The 22226-nt window shown below is 46.1% G+C and overlaps 1 protein-coding gene across 1 annotated transcript; it reads left to right on the plus strand.

Annotated features, from left to right (window-relative positions):
* Positions 1-8: 8 nt before the first annotated feature.
* On the plus strand, positions 9-10929 carry LOC135395202 (ovochymase-2-like). Its single transcript, XM_064626442.1, has 6 exons — positions 9-50; positions 4205-4305; positions 5551-5638; positions 7010-7196; positions 9641-9788; positions 10684-10929. Exons 1-6 carry the CDS (start codon positions 9-11, stop codon positions 10745-10747), a joined length of 630 nt encoding a protein of 209 aa, XP_064482512.1. The 3' UTR covers positions 10748-10929.
* Positions 10930-22226: the final 11297 nt, after the last annotated feature.

A 22226-nucleotide genomic window follows, 5' to 3' on the forward strand; every position in this document is an offset into this window, starting at 1 on the left:
GTCCGATCATGCCTGCTACGGATAAGCCTGCTAGGGATATGCCTGCTACGGTAAGGATTTCTACGCTGCTTGCATCCAAGCCCTCGTGGAACGCTGGGACAAGTGCATTAGTGCAGCTAGAGATTACGTTGAAAGATAAAACTGATTTCTCGCCTGTAAATTCATTTTACTTTTGCGAAAAATGAAAAGTCCCGGTTTGACTTGAACACCCCTCGTACCTAGGATATGTGGTATACGCCTGTTCTTCGTTTTTTCAGGCTTCGAGGATTGACGCCAATGATGTTGTAACGAATAAAAGCGTCAGCGAAACCTGGTAGCAAGGTCGGCTGATTACCATAAATTGACTGCAGTGACTGTCATAAATTACGATTTATGGTAGTCACTGCACCCATGTCGTTGAGGACAGGACAAGAGTCGAAAGTACATACTCATTCCCTTATGAAAACTTTCCTTTCTTTCATCAGCATTAAACATATCCCCCCCCCCCCCCCAAAAAAAAAAAATCGACCGCCTATTTTTGTTTTTGAAGTTTGAAAGAAGGAAATCGCGGTATGCACGTGTATGCCGCTAGGGACATTTCAATCTTGTTGAGGCTCGAGTGCTAACCAACTTTCAAACAATGTATCTTCCAGAGTCATTAATTGAGAAGAAAAAAGTGGGGCGTAAGTCGCCCCTGCGCTGGAGTGAACTGTGCGCGCTAGACGGTTGATTAAATAAAAACAAAGCGAATAAAAAGCAGAATTAATAAAATAAGTATTTCTTTTATTAAGCTGTTAACTTTATATGACAATCATAAATGCCTATTGTCAGCGAATATTTCACACTGCAAACTTTCATACAGTCGCACATACAGGGAGTCCGAAAAAACGTGTCATTTAATTATTATTAAAAAAAAAAAAACTAAACCACCTAGAATCATGCGGTTAAAGGCATTTGATCTTACTAGGTTTTTGCCACGTCCTGATGTGAACGTCGTGTAACGTAAGTTTAATTATGTATATTTTTGCGAACTGAAGTCGGAAATTTGCCAAGTAAAGGTGACTTTTTTACCTCATCAATGTGAAGAGCGTGTCTAATTTACTCAGATTAATGATAATTGACAGGGATATTCAGGGGCTATCCCATCAGAAAAATTAGCAGAACATCATGCTCTACAGAGCTAGCGCGCAACAAATTTTTCAGCGCCTATCCTTGTCAGTCCGACGAAAGGAGGTTGGAAAACCATCCCACACCTGCATAGCAGAAACAGGTAACACACGTACTGGCTTATCGCGTCCAACTTTCGCTGGGATCGCACTTTACCCTCTCCCAATTGCAGGAACTGTCACTTTTTCTACTATCACTCTGTGGGCTGGGTTTGGAACCTCCTGTTGTCGGACTGGGAGCGATTGCGCTCAAAAGTCGTTGCGCGCTATGGTCCGGTGCTACAAAAAGCATGACGTTCTGCTATTTTTTCCGATGGGATAGCTCGTCAATATCACTGTCAATTATAATGAACTTGAGTGAACTCGGCACGCTCTTCATATTGGTTGGGTAAAAAAAGTGACCTTTACTTGGCAAATTTCTTTGTTCAGTTCGCAAATATTTACATAATTAAACTTACGATACATGACATTCACCTCAGGAGTTGGCAAACAACCTAGCAAGAACAATGCCGTGACCGTATGATCTAGGTGGCGTAGTTTTTTTAATTATAATTCAACAGCACGTTTTCTGGGACACCCCTGTGTATGAGTCGCAAATGTGCGAGCCTCTGTGGGTCACCTGTAGGAGCGTGGGCCAAACGGAACTGGGATGCCTGTGCAACGAAGAAAGGGCTGGTCTTGATCACGACCTTAGTGCCGCGGAAAACATAGCTGAACAATAATCGTTCCATGTGCCTCAACCATATCACTACGTACACTCTCCTACACACTTGTGGGGGGGGGGGGGGATACGTTTATTAAGAAAAAGAAAAGGAAAGGTCAGCCAGACGACGGTCGGCTTGCTATTCCAAACAAAAAAGGCAAAGGAGGGAAGTAGGAAAGGAAAGGGGACGAAAAGTAAAAGAAGAAAGAAAAGGGGAGAAGAGGGATCAGCAGCCTACTATATGCGACCTACAGAAACCCCCATACTCCTCTTTCGGGTCCTAGGGAGTGTCATGTAGGGGGGGGGGGATATGTTTCTTGAGGAAAAAAAAAAACAAGGAAAGGTTAGTCAGGCAAAGGCCGACTTGCTATTCCTTTCGTAAAGAGGAACGGAAAAGGAAAGGGGACGAAAAGATAGGAAGAAAACGAAAAAAGGAAAGAAGGCGGCAAGAAAGAAAACGAAAAAGACGAAAGAAGAAACGAAAAGGGAGAAAACGAAATAGGAAAGAAAACGAAAAATAGAGAGAAAACGAAAAAAGAAGAAAGAAAAAAAAAAAAGAAAGAAACGAGAAAGAGAAAGAAAACGAAAAAAGGAAAAAAAAAAAAAGGAAAAACGAAAAAAAGAAGAAACGAAAAAAAAAAGAAAGAACGAAAAGAAGAAACGAAAAAGGAAGAAAACGAAAAAAAGGAAAAAAAAAAAAAAAAAAAAAAAAAAAAAAAAAAAAAAAAAAAAAAAAAAAAAAAAAAAGGAAAAAAAGGAAAGGAGCGAAAAAAAAGAAACGAAAAAAAAAGAAAGAAACGAAAAAAGGAAAGAAAACGGAATACACACACACATACACACAGACAGATCCACAAAAGGGCCTTAGAGGCTGGTCGAGAGACCGGTTGCACGGAGAAAGCTCAAGAGGGCAGTCGTAACTGCCCCCTGGTTGTGCAGGACCGGGCCGAAGCAGGGTGGCCAAAGAGACGTTAGGTAGCCAAGTTGTCGCAGGTGGCGCATGTAGGAGCTTGTGTGGGACCCACAGGCAATGTATGTGGGACCATCATAGTCCTACAGATGCCTTTAGGAACACTCTGTGGGAGTTGCGGGGGAATCTTGCCGGGGGAGATTAGAAGGAGGAAGAGTAGAGGAAGAATCACCCTAGAAAAAGCATCCAGCGCACATACGGTAGTTGCATCGACTGACCGAATTTTCCTTCTTCGCCATGAGGACGGATCGCCATGAGGACACCGCAACTGTCGGTGTAACACATCGGTGACTTAGAATATTCTAGGAGTATGTGCTCTCAGTCTTATACTACCCACACTGGATGCGATGAAGAGATCATACTCTCCGAGTTTATGCCAGAGTCTGTACGGAACACTAGCTGTAGCCTATACAAGAGAACGAGGGACAGAGGTTCTCCGAAGCAGCTTTGGCTTAGTGTTGAGTGTTGGAATATAATCGCATTGCTATATACGTTAACGCTGTCCGTGTCTTGTCTTTAGGGCGTTCCATTATGTCCAGGGTTAACCTTGTACAAAGGCGAAAGTCCCAGTTAGCAAAGGGTATTGCATATTAGATATCTGAGTGCAGTGATCATTCGGTTCTCCATCGCTTTTAGTGAAGTACATGGACCTTAGTTGGACGTGGCGGTGCTGACTCTGCATGTATATGTGTAGACGGATGTGGACACGTATAATATTACACGTTCTTCGTGTACCGCGGTAGACTTTGACGCGTCTAACACCTGAACAGGCTTTCTTTGGATCGATGATACTGCTGAGAGAGTGGTTGGCCTTGTGGTCAATGTACGCCGATTGCACCGTTCGTGTAAAGGTATATAATCCACACGCAGATAACACAATTATTCCTCTTATCCTCGTCACGCCACGAGATGAAAGGAGTCCTACTGTTTGTGGCAACGCATTTACTGCGCCTTATCTACAAGTAAGTGTGTCCTTGATTACGGCCCCCACTTGGGTATAACATTCGTTGAGCACCTTAGGGCACCATCTACAGTTAGACTACCACTAGAGTAATGCCCCTGGCGATGCAAACTCCCCACCAATCATCCCGAAATAAAGTTGTTGTTGTTGGTTTGGAATGTGTGTCCCTTCAGTGAATCCTGCTGGTTATTTCTTTCTTCCCTTTTACTGCTAGAGCACCCTATTTCGCAGGAATCAGATCAATTGGTAAGAAACGCATTGTCACAGAGACCGTATGTCGTTTTTGTAACAACTCGTCCATACTGACGGAATGTGGCGTCAGTTACAAATGTCACGCTACGGCATGCTATTTCGTTGCGAATGTGGTACAGACGGGACAGTGACGGCTGTAACGTATAATTGGGGGCACGGACGCTTTGCCTCATGAGTTTCCTTGGCAAGTGTCTCTAACGGTCAGGGAGCAAAACGGCTGTGGTGCGTCTGTTGTAAATGAGAACTGGATCCTGACAGCTGCACATTGCTGTAGATAGTACGTATAACGAAGTTCACTTTTTAAATAAGCATAGTGTGAGTGTATGTATCTATGTATGTATGTATGTATGTATGTACATATATGTGAAAAATATGGAGATGCTGGTTCCTCAGCTGCGGCGCCCTTTTCTCCGGAACGCGTACAGCCGAGGGCTCAACAGCAGGTTGTAGGGATTATAGGGAAAATGTAGGGAAAAAATTAATATGAACAACGAAGGTGAAAAGAAAAGATGACGAAGGAGCAAAGTTACATGAAGAAGACCGAGAGACACAGTACGACACATGTCGTACAGTTGCCTGTACAGTGTCCTGTCCACGACACAGTAGACGACACACGTAGGTTCTCTTTCTTCTTTCTTTTCAAGCTGAGAACCTACGTGTGTCGTCTTCTGTGTCCGTGTCTCTCGGTCTTCTTCATGGATCTATACCAGCCAGCCTGCACCTTTTCCCTTGTTTCTTTAGAGCAAAGTTGCTGTTGCACGAGTGTGTAATGTTCGTTTGTCTCGTGCTTCGCAATAAACGTCTCCCTATTTGTAACCAAGTGACGTCATAGCGTGCGACAGCGCCACCAATTTGGTAGAGTTGAACTACGCCCGAAGCTAGAGGGCGAACAAGGTGGCGCCCGAAAGCCACGGTTTTGAGGGGATTACGATGGTCCCTGAAAGGGACGCGACCTTCGGTCCTACGTTTCTTTCAAGAGGAGTCAGCGAATAAGTGCCCATTCGTGGAACCCATCCCTCCCCTTCCGTTTTGTGTCAGTTTCAGTCTGTCTACCGACATCATGATGACGTTTCCAGAGGTCTATTGTATTGTACGTCAACATCTTAGTTAAGCGCCTATTCTACAATACTTGCTATTGCGATCCCAGTCAACTGATCGGACATGCTTTTCCAATTTGTCCTTTGTGTTCAGTACTTATATAGAACAGCGGCAAAGTATAGTTTTGTTTCAGTTCGTAATGTATCCTTTTCATTTCGTAATACACCTTTAACACTATATATGTAGACATGTGCGTTCCAGGCAAGTTTCGAAGCTTATTACCTGATCCCCTAATCTTCTGATATACACTTCCAGCTTAGGTATTATATTCAGCGCATCCGCCGCCATCCTGCCCTGCAGTTATGTACACTGTGCATATCATTAGGTTAATGTAATAAATTAGATATATATATATGTCTACATATTTGTCCTGAGCGGCCACATGTGCCTATCTCACTTTATCCCCACCATGTTTTTTACGTAGTTACCCGTATGTTGAACTTGTGGCACTCTTTGGGAAGCACAACATACGACAGTTAGAAGAACCACAGGAAGCGAGGACTTTTGAAAAGGTAATGGTATTCTGCAGGCCAGACTTGTACAAGATACTGCGATAGATTTAGAAGATAAAATACTCTACGTAAAATGTATTTAAAATAAAGTACAAAACATTCAAATCTTAATATAATAAAAAAATAATATAAAAATAAAAAAGAAAGAGAGAACACAAAACAAAAAGAAAGAAGATCGGACGGATGGAGGATAGAGAAAGGTGAAGGTTGGAGATGCGGTGAGTGTGCAGAGTTAGTCGAGGAGAGCAAAGTATTAGGTGGGTTGTTGAGGAAGGCCTGCCTCCTGCAGAGAGAGAATAAGTTTTTTTGCTTTAGCGGAACGTTCGGCCGAAGAACCGGCGCGGTAGAGGATGTCCGCTAGCGTGCCCGAGGTGGAGCGAGAAAGATGGGCTTCGCGCGCTCGGCAGTCTCGCAGAATGTGTTCGATTGATTCAGATTGTTGACAGTGGCCACAACAGGCGTTAGCCCTAGAGCAGATCTTGAATAGTTGAGAGTTGGTGAGCGCACACCCATTGCGGAGCCTATAGAGCATGGTCTGTATGCTTCGGGGAAGGTTTCTCAATGGAAGAAGGGGGCGATGATGGTGCATGATGTCCCGCTTCCCGGGTGGCGCGATTCAACAAGCTGCTGAACGGCCATTTGCCTGTCCGTGTCATCCGGAGTTTGCAAAATATTGCTGCAACCCAGGTGTGCCGAGGACGCCAGCTAGCCTGGCTGACATTTCCTTTTTTTCTTTCACTCTATTAAACATATCCCGAACCCCACCCCAGCTGGTCCGCTCTTTCGTTGCAGCCGACAGCGACGTGGGACGGGATCCATTGGAAGCCGATATCGCTTCCGGTTTGTTTATACTGAGAGCACGATGCTTCGCGCTAAGATGTTGTCACACATGGGGTTCATCACGTCCCATAGAGTGCTTCTGGAGTCTGTGAGCAGGACTGCCCTGGCGAACTCTCGCCCCTGCACCGCAGCAGCTCCATGTAGGAGAGCAAAGAGTTCAGCAGTCGTGCAGGATATCGGGTAACGCGATGTCCTCCCTTGCCAGGACACACTCACTGGTGGAAGGCACAAGTAGCACTTTTGCTACGGTCGTCAATACAGCCATCAGTGAATACTACTGCTCCGTGTACGCGGATCAAACGTTTCACGGAAGTTCCGCCTATCACGGGACTTCCATTCTTAACTTGTTAAACTAAGACTAAAATTAACAAACCCTTTATCTTACGATATACTACAAATGACGTAGTTTATTGACACCACCTCGTGTCTCGCTTACCTGAACATGTGTGTATGTCTTCAATCTACTTTTTGGCACTCTGTTATTACAATGCTTGTTTGATACACTAGGGGCTTCCTTTATCTTTTCTCCAGGTTATTATACATGACAAATTTGCACTAACCGACAACGAATTGCGTGCGGAGTACGACTATTGTCTGGTGCGGTTATCAGAACCGTTGAACTTCACGGAGTACATCGGTCCTGTGTGTCTACCAGAACCCGAGGAAGATTACACCGGCGCCATGTGCACTACAAGCGGTTGGGGTCGTGTTACGAATGGTATGAGACTTTGGCTTTCGTTTATGACACATAAAATGCACACTGAAGTAGAAATATTTCTCACCATCGAATGAAGATGTCTCTACACTGGCACCAACCCAAAAGGGAAGGATGGGAGCGAAAGAAACATCAGTTTTTTCTGCGGCTTGTCTCTCCCACTCCTCCTCAAGAAGCGCAACAATGCAGAGGGGCCTTGGATTGGTCTCCCCAGACGGTCTCCCGCGATGATTGGACCAAAGTACTTGAGGAGACCAATGAGTGCCCGCTTCGCATTGCCGGCCTTCTTGAGAAGAAGAGGGGGAAAGAAAATGACGATCGACACCAAGTTTTCACACATCCAAAAGGATGGCCTGCTCGGCAGAAAATGCCACGAATGTCGGCGTACAAAGCTTTATTCGTGGTCCAATGTCACCAAAAGGATCGCGGATAAGCTGCCAATATCGGAGTAAACAAACAAAAGTAAGTAAAAGCAAGACACCATGTACATGGGAAGATTGACAAGTTAATCAAGGAATATATAAGCTTCTCTTCCTAATATAAACAATGTTTTTTTTCTCGCAGCAGAAGGCAGCAAGTGAGTCTCTTACGTAAATTTGCCTCAGGCGGTTGCAGTCTTGCAGCGCGGCTCGAGATACTGCATACACCTGGCCACGGCTTCCAGTTACGTTTAGTGCATAAGTCCCGCGAGTCAAGAAAGAGAGCGAATCTCATAAAATGGCACTGCATATATTTTACAGAGACATTCGTATTCCGCGTGAAACAGATTCAACACTCACAGATCTCAGTAAGAAGCTAGGGATAGGTGAGGCAAGAAGAGACAGGAGACTGAAAAAAATTTTGACTGAAAAAATTTGCAATTGAATATGGAATTTTCTTTATTTTTCGTGTAAAAAAAAAAACTAGCATAGGCACATTCCCAAGAGGTCTACTGCTTCTGATCTGTAAATCAGAACGATGTAGCCGGTACCTAAAACTAAAACAAAAAACGAAAGATTCAAAATGCAGATTGTCTCCTCTTGCCCTAAACCCTCGGGGTCAAGACGAGACATTCGGGTGCGGCAAGATGATACACGCGCTGGTAATGAACTATACAAATTAGTTTTTGCAATCCAAGCACTTCAGAGCCCACATGATGTACAACAAACCCACACAGAACCCGGTGCTATTTACCTCCACCGTCCTTTGCAAACCATGAGCACCTGCTCCAATCTGACGTGCTGCTGGCGCTCGCTTTTGAGTGCGCTTCTGCTTTGCCTGGAAATATCCCAGCCAACAGAAAAACTTGCTAGGAAATACTTGGCAATATGCAAAAAAGAAATATCTGAGGAACAAGCATAAAGCTAACTAATAGTTCACGTTATCAGTTTCTAAATTAACATTAAATTTATATTGCATTAATGTTAAATTAGATTAAATTGTCGCGTGTTTCTCGGTGCATATAATCGGATTCATTAGTCTTTTTATTAAAACACGGGGTAACCAAGAATGCCTATATTTTGCATATAATCTAGATGAATGAATAAAGAAATAAGATGTGGACTTACATTGACAGAATAATCTGCGAGACGCTACTGCACAGATGAGAAGAAAAAGGACTACAGAAAATTGGGTCTTTACATTCCAGGCACAAGTAACCGATTTTTTTTCTCCTCAACGCAAACACCAATCCTGATAATACTCATGTGCAATAAAGCGGACATCCAGTGCCACCTATATGAGTAAAGTTTCAAGCGCATGCAACGCCTCTCTACGACAGGCGGCGTGAAACCCAAAATGTCGCGTCTTGCCCAGTGTTTCATCTTGCCCCACGTTACCCCTTTTATCTTTCCTTTTCCTTTTTTCCTGCCAATAAATTCCCCCCCCACATTACCCTATGCACCACTCCACGTAACTAAAGTGTGCGTCCCGATGTTATAATCACTACTCGCTCATTTATTGTCGTTGTTGCTGTTGCTGTCTGGTGTTTTTCCTGGGTTTTCCTCAGCTGCTGTCAGACATACATCGGCAGAGTCCCCTTAGCAGTCGGCCCTGGGACGCGCACTCCCTCACCCCTCAGAGATGTTAGTCGTGACGTTGCCCATTTCTGTGAGGCGACAACGGCGAGCTCTTAGCACCACCACCACAACAACAATTAAGCTTGTGACGCAAAAACGGTCACGTGCACATTTCACCTAATGTAGGACGAGGAATTCCTTTTGGAGATTTTCCTTCTTTACGAATGGAAGCTTGCCGAGAGTGTCGACAAACAGGAGAGCCCTGTGACTTTTCGCATGACTTCGCTTCATTATATATGAACTTCTTTCTCGCGTGCTAGTTCTTTCTGTAGATACCGTGAAAGCTGCATAACGGAATCGAGCTTGATCAGTACAAGGAATGCAATCGTTCAAGAAAGGCCGAAACTACATATTTTCCCCCAAAGACAACTTTCTTCTACATTCTTTCAGGTGGATATACTCCTGACATTCTGCAGAAAGTAGACCTACCCATTTGGACTAACGAAGAGTGCGCGCTGGCTTACGCAGAACATCAGCTGAATATTACGATGACATGGTCTGTGCTGGCTATAAAGAAGGAAGGAAGGGCACCTGTCATGTAAGTCATAGCATCTGTCATGACGCTTTCAGCAGCGAGTTACGGAGAAGGCACGACACGACTGACAGGCTAGTACGTAGAGGATTTCGAGGGCGGCAGCTTGTAGAAAATTGCGTTATATGCCTGGGTTGCATCACATGCCCGATACCTAGTTACAAGATTCACAGTCGTCAGCAGGATGCAGTCTCAATGGCGACGCGATGTCGCCAACCGCTCCCTTCTTTACCCCAGAAACCCACTTTGCGCCATGCTCTTCTCCGCCTAATGCCGCGCCGTGTTACCACAATCTGCAACCGCATCAGACTTGCTACTAAGAGTAGTCCCTATAGGGAGTAAATGCACGGGACTAATGAATTTCACAGAGTCAGGATTATATTGCACGAACTAGTCTAAGATGCACTAATGGATGTTCACGAATGAAAATACTTGGTGTTAAACTGTCAACCGTGATATGTCGAGTGATAAAAAATCTTGTGACATATATAGGGCACATCCTGTCAAGAAGAACCGCTAACTATTTCTTACTTCGTGCGGGTGAAAAATTGCCAACTTAGCTAAGTTATTCCTTATTCCATCAAGTTCACAGAAGAGCACATATTTACCAAGACTATTCGCAATTCGGAAGACCATTCGCGAAGACCAGTAGACTGTTTGCGGTCCTGGGGAGTAAATGTCGAGGTGAGGGAGCTACAATGGGGAGTAATTTCAGTCTAGGAAAGTATAAGCTGCAATTACTCCCCATTTTGCTCGTTTTTTTTTTAGTGTATATGTTTGTGCGTGTGTATGTGCGCATCATTATTATGTCACTGTCATCAACACATGCCTTTGTTTATGGTTGACGAGCTCCATTTCTCCTAATTTTCTCTTCATAAAACGCTATCGTTATTGCACCAGGGGTGACTCTGGAGGTCCATTGGTCTGCCAAAGAGAAGACGGAAGTTGGGTTCAAGTTGGTATAACCTCGTGGGAGGCGACCAAAGAGACCTCTGCGCTTTGCCCAACGAACCATCTGTATTTGCGCGCGTCAGTTACGTTCTGGATTGGATTCATTCTACGATTCGTGAAAACAGTCTGTGAAGGAACACGTGAGCCAACTTGCCAACCGCTCTAAGTCTTCATTAAAAGAAAGTTACAACACTGGTGTAGTGTGTCGTTTTTTTTTGCCCCTCTCGTTGATCACGCTTTAGTCGGTCTGCGGCAGTGGAACGTTTATTCTTGATAGACCAGTAATACCCTGCATTGTTAAACAAGAACTTCACCACATAGCACGCTCCTAGCCAATTATCATTCTGAATGATATTATCTCTGTCCTTATTTTCTGAAAATGGGAGGAGGCGCCTATCTGGGGCACTTCACCTTCATTTTTTTTGAACGAATCATGACACAGAATAGTATCAATCGGAATGGTGGTTTGTTAGAATCGTGCTATGTGGTGAACTTCTACTTTAACAGCGTAGGCACACGGCAAACCTAATGCATTAAACAGGATGGCAGTCCAACCCACCTTCCCAACCAACCATCATCTTGAATGACATCGTTCTCTCCCCTGATTTGTTGAAAACGGGAGGCGTACGCCTTTTCTGTGACAGCTATGCAGCACATAAGGGTAAACCAAAATGCGTAAGCTTCCTGTTTTTTTTTTTAACAAACCAGGGGCGAGAACGATCCATTCAAGATGATGGTTGGTTAGTAGGCGATGTTACTGACATTCTGTTTAATACATTAAGTTTGCCGTGTGGGTACACTGTTAAAACTTTACCACGCACGCTCATAGCCAACCATCATTCCCAATGATATCATTCTGCGCATTGATTTGTTGAAAATGGGAGGAGGCGCCTATCTGGGACACATTATCTTGTCCAGATTGTCACCTCCCCCCTGTTTTGTACAGATCAGGACACAGAATGATATTATTCAGAATGATGGCTGGCGATGAGCATGCTATGTGGTGAAGTTCTGTTTTAACAGTGTAGGGTATAAGACGTGTTTAAGGCGGGACATAGTTACTGCGGAGTTACTGTTTCTTTTAGTCATCAATTTTGTGAAAATAGAGCGTTGGCCTTCGGAAGTGAAAACTCATTAGATTTTTTGTTCCACTCTCTAAAGGAATATTAGGTTAAACTTTGACACGATATAGCATGTCCAGGACAGAACCATTTGCGAGGATATGTGCTATAACAGGTGTCGGTTAGTGGTTTGGACGTGCAGAGTAAGAACTGGTTACGGGCTAGTTTTAGTGCAACGTGCCGCACACTGTAGTAACCACTTGAGAAAAGAAAAGAAAGGTCACAACAACAACTACAATTATATTTTGACGATGAAGTGGGGAGGTTTTCCACTCTAGGTCACTTAGTTTGCGGTACTAGTGAATTCCACAAGAAGCTGTCGCACTGTGCCAACGCTTGTAAGAATGTAAGGGAAAACACGGCCGTGCGGTTCGCTGCAATGCTAACAAGCAGTGGTAAGTGAAGTACAAACACGAGATAAATTTACGTCGGTGGCACTTTGAAAAAGAGCGTCTTCCTTTATCTCAAGTCGGACCAATAATGGGACGTTGTACTCGCACTAATGTTGGTAGTGCCATTGCTTTCTAGCTGTGCTGAGCACGCGTGTTTTATTGAACTGAACTAGCAACAATCAAGAGACGTTGAAAGAGAGACAAAGTTTCTGGAACGACGATGACCTTCTGAAACGGTCCTTCTGTATCACGTTCGACGTTGACGTACATAATAAATATACCAATGGCTCATTTTCGACAGTTGATCCTGCTAACACAAAGGATATACGTCAACGCAGGGATCATCGTTCCAAGTAGAGCTACATAACACCAACAAGAACAATTATATTCTGACGATGAAGTGGGGAGATACAGATGTAAATTCCGCAGATTCATCTGGTTGACTTTTCCTGTCCCAAATAAATAGATCCCCCCCCCCCCATAGTAGTACAGCTTGGGACAAAAGTTTATGGAACACCGAAGTGTCACATTTCTCTATTTGGGTGACACCCTAGTGGCAAACAGGAGTGGACACACAAACTGAGGGACGGACAGAATATCCGGTCACCTGTTTCTTATTCGATCTCTTCGTAATATCTAGAAGGGGGAGGTCCCGATGAAGAAATACGTCAGTGCCGTGTTCCGTGAACTTTTGTCCCAAGGTGGTTCAAGTTAAATACATTTGTCTGTTAACTTCTACTCATTTTCCAAGTTACTTTGCGTTACTTCTCTGTGCGTGACAATCAGCCGAGTTTATTAAGGAAACGCTACAGTGGTTGCAGTATATACGTTTGCTGCTGCTGCTACTGCTGCCCCGGTTATAATCATTAATTTATATGTTGTTGTTGCACTGTCCAACGACTTTTTTTTACATCACATGGTCGCCATCAGGGAAATGCGACTGTCGGCGTAACACTCGGTCGCTTGGAATGCTCGAGCAGCACGTGCTCTCTTTTTTACGACCCGAAACTGGCTGCCGATGGAGAAATCAGACTCTCCGAGTTTATGCTAGGGTACGTACAGGACGTTCAGCTGTAGCCTTCACATGAAATATGACGTTTGCCGAAGAAGGAACGAAGGCACTCAGAAGAAGAGCCCTGCACAGGCGCGAGCGCGGCCCGGCCTGCGGGCCGGGGTTGTTATAGGCTCCAGGCCGGCCGGCAATATACGACAGCACTTTGCGCCGACAAACGTGTTTGCAAGAGTCCGGCTCGGCCTGGTCACGCGTCTAATTCTACACAATGTAGGACTGTTAGTTTATGTCATTACAGGCTTGCATCATTCATGTTCACTGTATTTGCAAAAACAAGCGCAGGACACTGCATTATGCGTATCATTCGACCATATAGAACCTTCTCAAAGCCAACCTTCGCATTTTTAAGGCGGAGATTTGGGCAAGTTGGTACATAACTACGTAGAAAAGAGCGCAGAAACGGGACACGAAGAAGAAGAAACAAGTGCACACACAGAGCGTACTTGTTTCTGCTTCTTCGTGTCCCGTCTCTGCGCTGTTTTCTATGTACCAATTTACATTGCTCCTGACTCCTGACATATTTCACAATCACGTTCGCAAAGCTTGGTGAGAGGGGTAGGGATTGGCAGAGGAGTTTGTCGACAACATTCTCTAAATTCTCAAAAACGCGTGGTGTAACCACAAAGGCCAGCCTCGTGCTGACAGCCGTCGCTCGGCAAGCCCACGACACTGAGCAACCAACTCTTTCCCCTTGCGCACTTTATGTGCCAGCTGAAAATTCGCCGCTTCGCTGCCAACCGCACACAGCTCTGTCAGCAAGAAGCTATACGAACCAATGCCTTCCTTAAATCCATTGATCCTTTTTAATGCCATATGCTGTGCCTGGTCGTATCCCGCGCATCGAGGAATCGTTGCTGCATCGGCTGCGCCTGAATGTGCCACGAACTCCCCTCCTCCTATTTAAGGTGAGCCAGCATCCATCGCCTCTTTGCCCCACGTGCCACGTAGAAGCTGATGGGGCTCGCATCCTCCTTGCCTGCCAGCGGTACGAAGATCACCGGTCGAGTCTCCGTTGCCGCCTTGCTCATCTAGGCTACCGAGAGCTTTCCCTCGTGGTGCTACTTGGCCCTAGTCAGCACGCTGAAGTCATGTATGCTCTGACACGATTCCTTCGGGAATCTAAACTCCTGGGCATTTTCTGATACGTCCTATGCGCAACGATTAGTGAAGGAGCTGTTTATTCTGCATTTTTTTCAAAATCTTCTGCGTCTGAGCTGACTGTATCTTCTCTTGTTTGCTTGGTAGCTTTTGGGAATAGCAAGCCCATACCGTGGCTAACCTTTCCCTTCTCTCTTTTTCTTTGTTACATTGCATTAAACTTATTCCCCCCCCCCCCCCCCAGCTTCAATGGAGCGGATTTTCTGGAACGAAGTTCGCGCGGCATACTGCCACGCGCGTTCCTCCGCCAGTTGTTCGCCGGTACCAGCTCTATGGGACGGAAAACAATAAGACGGGGTCAGAAAGTCTTGCTCTGACATCACTGCTGCCAGAGTACAAAGAGAAAGCTTTGTGAAATCAGTTGTTGGGAAAAAATGTTGAGTATTTGAATAAGACAGTTCCAGCAAGAACGCTGTTCGTGTCTTTGTCTTCTGGACGTTCCATCATGTCTAGGGTTAATATTTTTGAACGGAGAACATCGTGAAGTTCCAGTTGGCTAAAGGGCGTTCCATATTTCATGCCTGGGTGCAGTGATCATTCGGTTTTAATCGTTTTTTAGTGAGGTACGTGGACTTTAGAAGGACGTGGCGGTGTTGAACCCACACCGTACGTGTAAACGGATGTGGATACTTACATCATTACGCGGTCTTTCTGCACCGCGTTAGACTTTGACACACGCAACACCTGCGCAAGTATACCTTGGACCGCTGATCCCGCTGACACGGAGTTTGGTCTTGTGGTCAATATACGCCTATATCACCGTTCCATGTAAAAGTAAAGGTATATAATTTACACGCAAGATAACATAATCATTCTTGTTCTCCTCCGTTACGCAGCGAAGATGAAGTTATTCAAAGGTGCACGCTGGCACACTTGCGGACAGTAACTATTAGGGAAGATTGCCATAGAGCAAGAAACGTATCGCAGTTATGTGACAAGGTAAATATAAACGTCAACACTGGTGAGAGGATATCACAATAAGCCTTAAGGAATGTAATAATCATTTTATGAAGCCATCAAGCTAATCTAGCTATCGCCTCTCTCGTTCGTTCTCTTCTTCCTTCTCCTCTTCTCCAACCGTTCTTTGCACAGCCGCCTACAAACAACCGGGTGGCGAAAGTTCATCCCTCCGGGGATGATATTTAAAGACGTTGCCTATGGTGGCAAGTTCGAATCGACCGGTGTCACCAGTGTACCCAACGGTCTTAATCACACCTGCTTTCTGGTGACCTGGAGAACAGGGACGGGCCCGAGGAGTGTGACTGGATTTCCGCGCAGCCCCTTTCGCACCAGTACAAGATCTCCCACTTCAATCTCGGGTATATTGGGGTCGCGGCGACGGTCGAAATATCTTTTAGTGGAAGTTCTGTATTGGTGTTCCTGGTCCTTGTTTTTACGCTTTTCACGGACGTTCAGTGCGCCGGCAATTCCCAAGTCGCGATCTGCTTTTAGTACTGGCGTGCCGTTCATGGTGAAATACGGTGAGCAGCCGATCGCACTGTTGTAGGACCGGTTATGGTGGTGGGTAGCTGCCTCGAGACATGGACGCCATTCACCTGGGAAGTCCTCATAGATATGTAAGTATTGTTTTATGTCGCGTACAGCTCGCTCGGCCATGCCATTTGCCGCTGGGTGGTATGGTGCTGTAGATTTCATATGGACACCTTTCTGCTCTGCCCACGTCTTCATGCGTTTGCTTGTAAAAGCTGGTCCATTATCGCACACAATTACCTTAGTGGGTGCGAATGTTTCTCTTTCAAGCAAGGTTATGACCCTGTTGGTGTCTTCTCGTCCGGGTCGCGTGCACACTGTTCGGGTGGCCTCGTCGATAGCGATGATGAACGATTGTGTTTTCCTAACGCCCTCAGATTTCTTTCGAAGTTCAGCAAAATCGATGTGAACAACTTCGAACGGGGTGTCGGAGTGTTCCGGCAGCACCATTAGATCAGTCCTTGGCCGGTACTTGCTCTTATATCTTTGGCATTGCTCGCATGATCTGACGTACTCTTTAACATCCCTTTTCATCCGCGGCCAGGTGAAACGCTGACATAGCTTGCGATATGTTCGGGATACGCAGTCGTGGCCACCGGAGTCAGGGGTATCATGGTACATGCGAAGGATCTTCAACTTCATCGTTGGCGGTACGGCGAAACAACCTTGGCTCGAGCTGCTCCGTGTCCCACATGCGTGGATCTTCGATTGAAGCGGCGGCGACTCCGTGAAGACCTAATCGTGAGAGTGCATCGGCATCTGTGAGGTCTTTTCCGGACTTGTAGTGTACGGACATTTCAAGGTGTTTCAATTCGGACGCCCATCGTGCCAACCTGCCTTTTAGTTCTGCAGAGGTGAGGATATCTACAATCGGCTTGTGGTCTGTATAGAATTTGAAGGGGCGACCATCGAGGTATGTACAGAACTACCTGGTGGCTTCTAGTACGGCTAGAAGTTCCTTCTCCGTCCTACAGTAATTCAGCTCTGCTTTGCCGAATGAGTACGACTGGTAGCCTATAGCAGCTAGTAGTTGTTGAGCCGGTTTTGAGTCGTCACGGTCGGACGAGATGAGGCGGCGATTAACAAATGTTATCGACGACCCGCTGTCGACAAGGCCTTCCATACTGACACCATTTACGCACATTGGTACGTATAGCAATTTGGGGCTGCAGAGGTAGACGGTTTCACTTGTCATCTGAGGGTAGAAACCTTCACCCTCGTTTATTGGTTTCTTCTTTTTTTTTTTTTTCAGAGCGTTTATGGTAGTGTCGACGTCAAGTACCTCATCCGCTGTTGCCGTAATTCGTGATATCGCTGCGGTACCTTGTTGACCGCGCAACAGAGGGGGACGGTCTACGAAAGGAATGCTTCTCAGGTGTGACGAAGCTGGTGGAGGTGTGGGGTTAGGGGCCCTTCCTTTGTCTGCAGCTAGGTCTCTGAAACGGTGTAGTAGATCTTCTGACTTCTTAGGTACTCGAATTTGTACGGCCTGTCGTAGGTCGTTTGGAAGGCCGTGAACTGTCAAGGCAACGAGGACCCGTCTGGAAGCTGTGGTTCCGCTAGGCGGAGCAAACCAAGCTTCTCAAAATGATAATCGACAAGTGGTCTGCCTTTATACTTGCAGGCCACGGCTTCATCCCATCTTTCTACCTTGTTGTCCCCAAACGATGATACAAAACTGTCTTTCCACGACGCCCAGGCATCGCTCCGCTTGTGAAAAATTCGGCAATCATACCACTTCTTGGCTGTGGCGGATAGAGCATGTCTGAGATTATCTATCTTGTCTTCGTCGGTAGTCCAGCCATTTCTTTGGCAGGCGTTCTCATACATTGAAATCCAGTCCGTCGTGCTCGTTGTCGACCCATCGAAAATATCCGGCTGCACCACAGTCCTCTGAACATTTTGTCTTCCGGACGGTGAAGTGACCAACACCATTAGCACTTGTTGCTGTCGCGTCATATGCGCTTGCTGCTGTTGGATCAGTCGGACGATACTCGTAGCATCGATACCTTCGGCCGCCTCTGGTAAAGCCGTGTGTTGAACAGGGAGACACTGACGAACATACTTATGGGAGTCACTGATCTTCATGTTTACTTTGACGGTGGCCTTGGAAAGCAAGACTGAAGCTTCTGACTTTTTGACAAGGCTTTTTCCAGAGCTTTTTCCAGGCTTTTTCCAAGGCTTTTGGCAGGTCTTTTTCCAGAAGTGCTGCCGGATTCCGGTGCCCGGACAGGTCGAAGGTTTCCTCCTCGTCCACTACGCATTGCGGGAACATGGGACTGTCTTGCGTGCCTTGAATCGTGAACTGTACCCACATGGTTTTCCAATCCTATTCGGCTGCGCCAATGTAATAATCCTTTTATGGAACCATCAAGCTAATCTAGCTATCGCCTCTTCTTCTTCTTCTTCGTCCCACGGAGAATGGCCATTAGCCACAAGGGAGATCGGCCAGGGCTATGAAGATGTCTAACTGTACTATGGCTGACGGTGACAATTTGGGTGGAGAATGCCTCTCTCGTTCGTTCTCTTCTTCCTTCTCCTCTTCTCCAACCGTTTTTTCGCACAGCCGTCTACAAGGAAGACGGCGGCGATGCCGGCCCTGGCCTAGATGGTTGGTTTTAGCTTGCGAATAGCATCATCAACATCGCTCTCGGTAATGGCTAATCGGTAATCATCGCTAACGGCAAATTATCACCGCAAGACGAGACAGGTAAACTAATATCTAGAGTGGAACAGTTAGAGTCGTTATATACAGATGGAAAGTGCGTGGCAAACATGTTGGCTACAGTGCAGGGGTCAGACTGTAAAGCATTGCCGTCAGGTAGAGAAAGCGCTCCGCCGTGTTCCTGGTGTTAACGTTTGTGCGATTTCCAAGTGAACATAGAATATGAGCATCGTAGAGGGAAGCAAACATGCTTTTTTGTTCCACTTTCCAATCACTTCTAGGTGCATAGCAATGATCCGATATGGCATGCGGTTGACCGAGGCATGTGCGAGATGAGTACTGGCTGACCTCTCTCAATACTTAAAAAGAAGAAGAAGAGGCTACTGAGAGGAGTAGGTCAATGATTATGACTTACGACGTGAGATAAAGTAAGAACTGGGTCATGGACTGGTTTGATAACATGCCGCCGACTGTGGCGACCACTTGGGAAAGGGAAATGAAGGACACGTAGTGGAGGGTTTTAGTCAGTCCCGCTGGAAAGTGTCACGCTGTGTCATGCTGAAAGCAGATGTAAGTTGAGTACAACCGTGTGATAAATGTACACCCCTACCCTTGGGAAGAAGAATATCTTCTTGGATCTCAAGTCGGATGAGACGTTGTACACACGCTGGTGGAGCTAGCTGTGTTGCACATCCATGTAGCGATCCATTCCCCTCGAGACCTGCGAGGTTAATTCCGAATTATCGAGGAGGATGGATCGCTTGAAAGCGAAAAGGACTGAACTGCGTGGGAGGACTACTCGAATGTCCTGTGCCATTTTGACCTAAACGAAATTCATTTAGTAGCGATCCATCTGACGATAACATATTGCACGTGCAAGTTTTATAAAACTGAACTTAGAACAACCAGGAAGAGTTGAATACTTTAAAAGCGATAAAACCTCTGTCCCGGCCACCAGAGAGAAAGACGACAACACAGAGGACAGATATGTGTTGTGTGTGTGATGTTCTGTGCTGTGTGTTGTGTCGTCTTTTTGTTTGTTTCCCAGCACGGGGGTTTTATCGCTCCTACAGCATGACATACAGAACAGCCCAATTTCCGTTTTTGAGGCGTTGAAGCAGAAAGAAGGCTTATCCAATGAGGATTACTTTAAGTGCAAAAAAGGTTCTTCTGTATCACATTCGACGTACATTACACTAATGGTTCATTTTGGACCGTTCACCCTACTGACGCAAATAATATAATGTCAATGTACACTGGGATCAGTCTCAATTTCAGGCAGAGAAGCTAAACTTGTAGGTTCGCCCAATTCATCATCTACTGTGTTGCGCAGAAGACGAACGTAGTCCGCGAAGTCTTGGCAGGCCCATATTATAATTTTTCTATTTTCCGAGGCAGGTAGTAAATTAAGGACTATGTCGGACGATTGCTGGAGAACTGTGCAAGATGTATCAACAGCTGACGAAGTTTCCGCAAAAGGCATAAAACTATTTCAGTGCAACGTCTGTGCTAAGTCGCTTTGCATCGCCACATCTATGATATTATATTAATGATAGTATGTAACGCTCTATTCTTTTTCTCCAGGACGCATCTACGTTTCCAGGACGTTTCTAGTCAAAGCCACTGGAAGGTGTCACGCTGTGCCACACTGACAAGCAGTGGTAAGTGGAGTAAAATCACATGATAAATGTATACACAGATACCCTCCGAAAGAATTTTATTTTCTTCTACCTCAAGTTGGATGGGACGTTGTGCACACACGGGTTGTGGTGTAATTGAGTAGTGTAATTGATTACCGCTTACCGAATTATTCTAGTCACCCACGAGACTTAGAGCAAGCTCGCCGTAGTGAGAACCACGACCTACTATAGGTTGTAGCGACCATGTCATACGGACCTCTTCCCTGCGCGGCATCGGCCGGGCTAGTGCTTCCTAACTTTCTACAGTACTCCGTACTTTAGCCTACGTTAGTACTTCTGTACAAGCGGTGAATATCCAACGAGTGATTATTCCTTCTAAAGTTGCTTATCATCGTCACTCTACGCCTTTTCATACGAACTGTTGCTGTCGTTTGCTACGCTAATCGTGGTGGTGGTGATGGTGAAAGGGAGCGCCGTTGTCGGCCTTAGAGAGGTTTGCGACGTCACGACTGACACCCTGAGGGAAAGCGCGTCCTGGGCTGACTTCTAAGGCAACTGTGCAGACATATGTCTGAAAGCGTCTGAGGAAAACCCAGGAAAAACCCAAGACAGCACAGCCGGCACCGAGATTGGAACCCGGGTACCTGCTGCTTCGGGTCCGCTTCTGCGCGTTCAACATTGAAATGTTCATCGTCTAATCATGATGCAGATCTCGCAGGCCCATGATCCTAGCGTATCCTGCCCTAGCGGATCGTTCGGACGGGCTCCTCATTGGGTTCGTCAACTATGACATGGTCGCTATAATCTAGTAATGGTGAGAACACGAACAGCGTGCTCTCTGCCAACGTTCCTTGAAGCGATTGTGGCATGCTGCCCTGAGTCTGCGAACCTACCAGAAGTGCAGGCCCTGATGGTAATGGACATATGCTTTTCCGGCCATGGAGCAAATATATAAGCGTGCCGCCCTAATTCAGTGGAATGCACGCGGTTTGCGAAACAAGCTCCCTGACGTCAAACTTTAGGACTTTAGCATAAGCGGTTATGCTATGGTTACTCAGGGCGACGCGGACATTTATAGGAGTGTCTTGTTTGTCCGCCTGAGCCTCGTGTCTGCAGTTGTGCCAATGTCACAGTTGACTGCGTTTGACAGCCTTTTGACTGCGTAAAGTGTAATGTTCGTCTCGGCAAGATCACTCTTACCGTTGTTAGTCTCTACATACCACCATCGGTACCGGTTTCGAAGACTGACCTGATGACCGTCTTCGACGACTTAGATCCGCCTTTTCTGGTGGTTGGCGACATAAACGCCCATCGCCCTGTATTGGGCAGCCCCAAGACCAATCGCAAAGGAAAGATCTGGCTGGAAATCATTGAGAGATTTGACCTTCATCTACTTAACCGACGGCTCCCCAACATTCATCGGCAGATCGTTCTCTACTGACGTCCTGGATGTCTCTCTTTGCTCTAAAGATATTTCTAGGGACTTACACTGGTACACCGACCTAGAGTCTAGAGGACTAAAGCGATCACATCCCCATTTACATAACATATAACCGTTATCCCCCGGCATCTGGCTGCAGAATCGTGAAGATAACAGACTGGAATGCTTTCCGGACTGCCTGTGCGGCACACGCTGAATCCCTGCGTTCGGTAAACGATGTCGTAAAGCTGATTGTTCGCTCTTTGGCGCTCTCTACCAAGTCAGTCCGCTTGATCCCTGGTCACTTAGGCACTAACCCCCGGGTGGAACAGCTCCGAGCTCTCCGGCGACGTGCAGAGCGCAAAGCTAGGCGGACTGGCGACATTCATGACATCCAGGAAGCACGACGCGCCAGCAAACAGGTACAGAAGGCACTCCGGGACATTGACCGTCAGCGTTGGCGCCAATTTTGCATGACACTGTCCCCATTTGCAAGCCCTGCCCGGATCTGGAGAAATGCACGTAGCCTGAAGG

This window comes from Ornithodoros turicata, chromosome 5, assembly GCF_037126465.1.
Source record: "Ornithodoros turicata isolate Travis chromosome 5, ASM3712646v1, whole genome shotgun sequence".
In the NCBI taxonomy this organism is placed as follows: Eukaryota; Metazoa; Arthropoda; class Arachnida; order Ixodida; family Argasidae; genus Ornithodoros; species Ornithodoros turicata.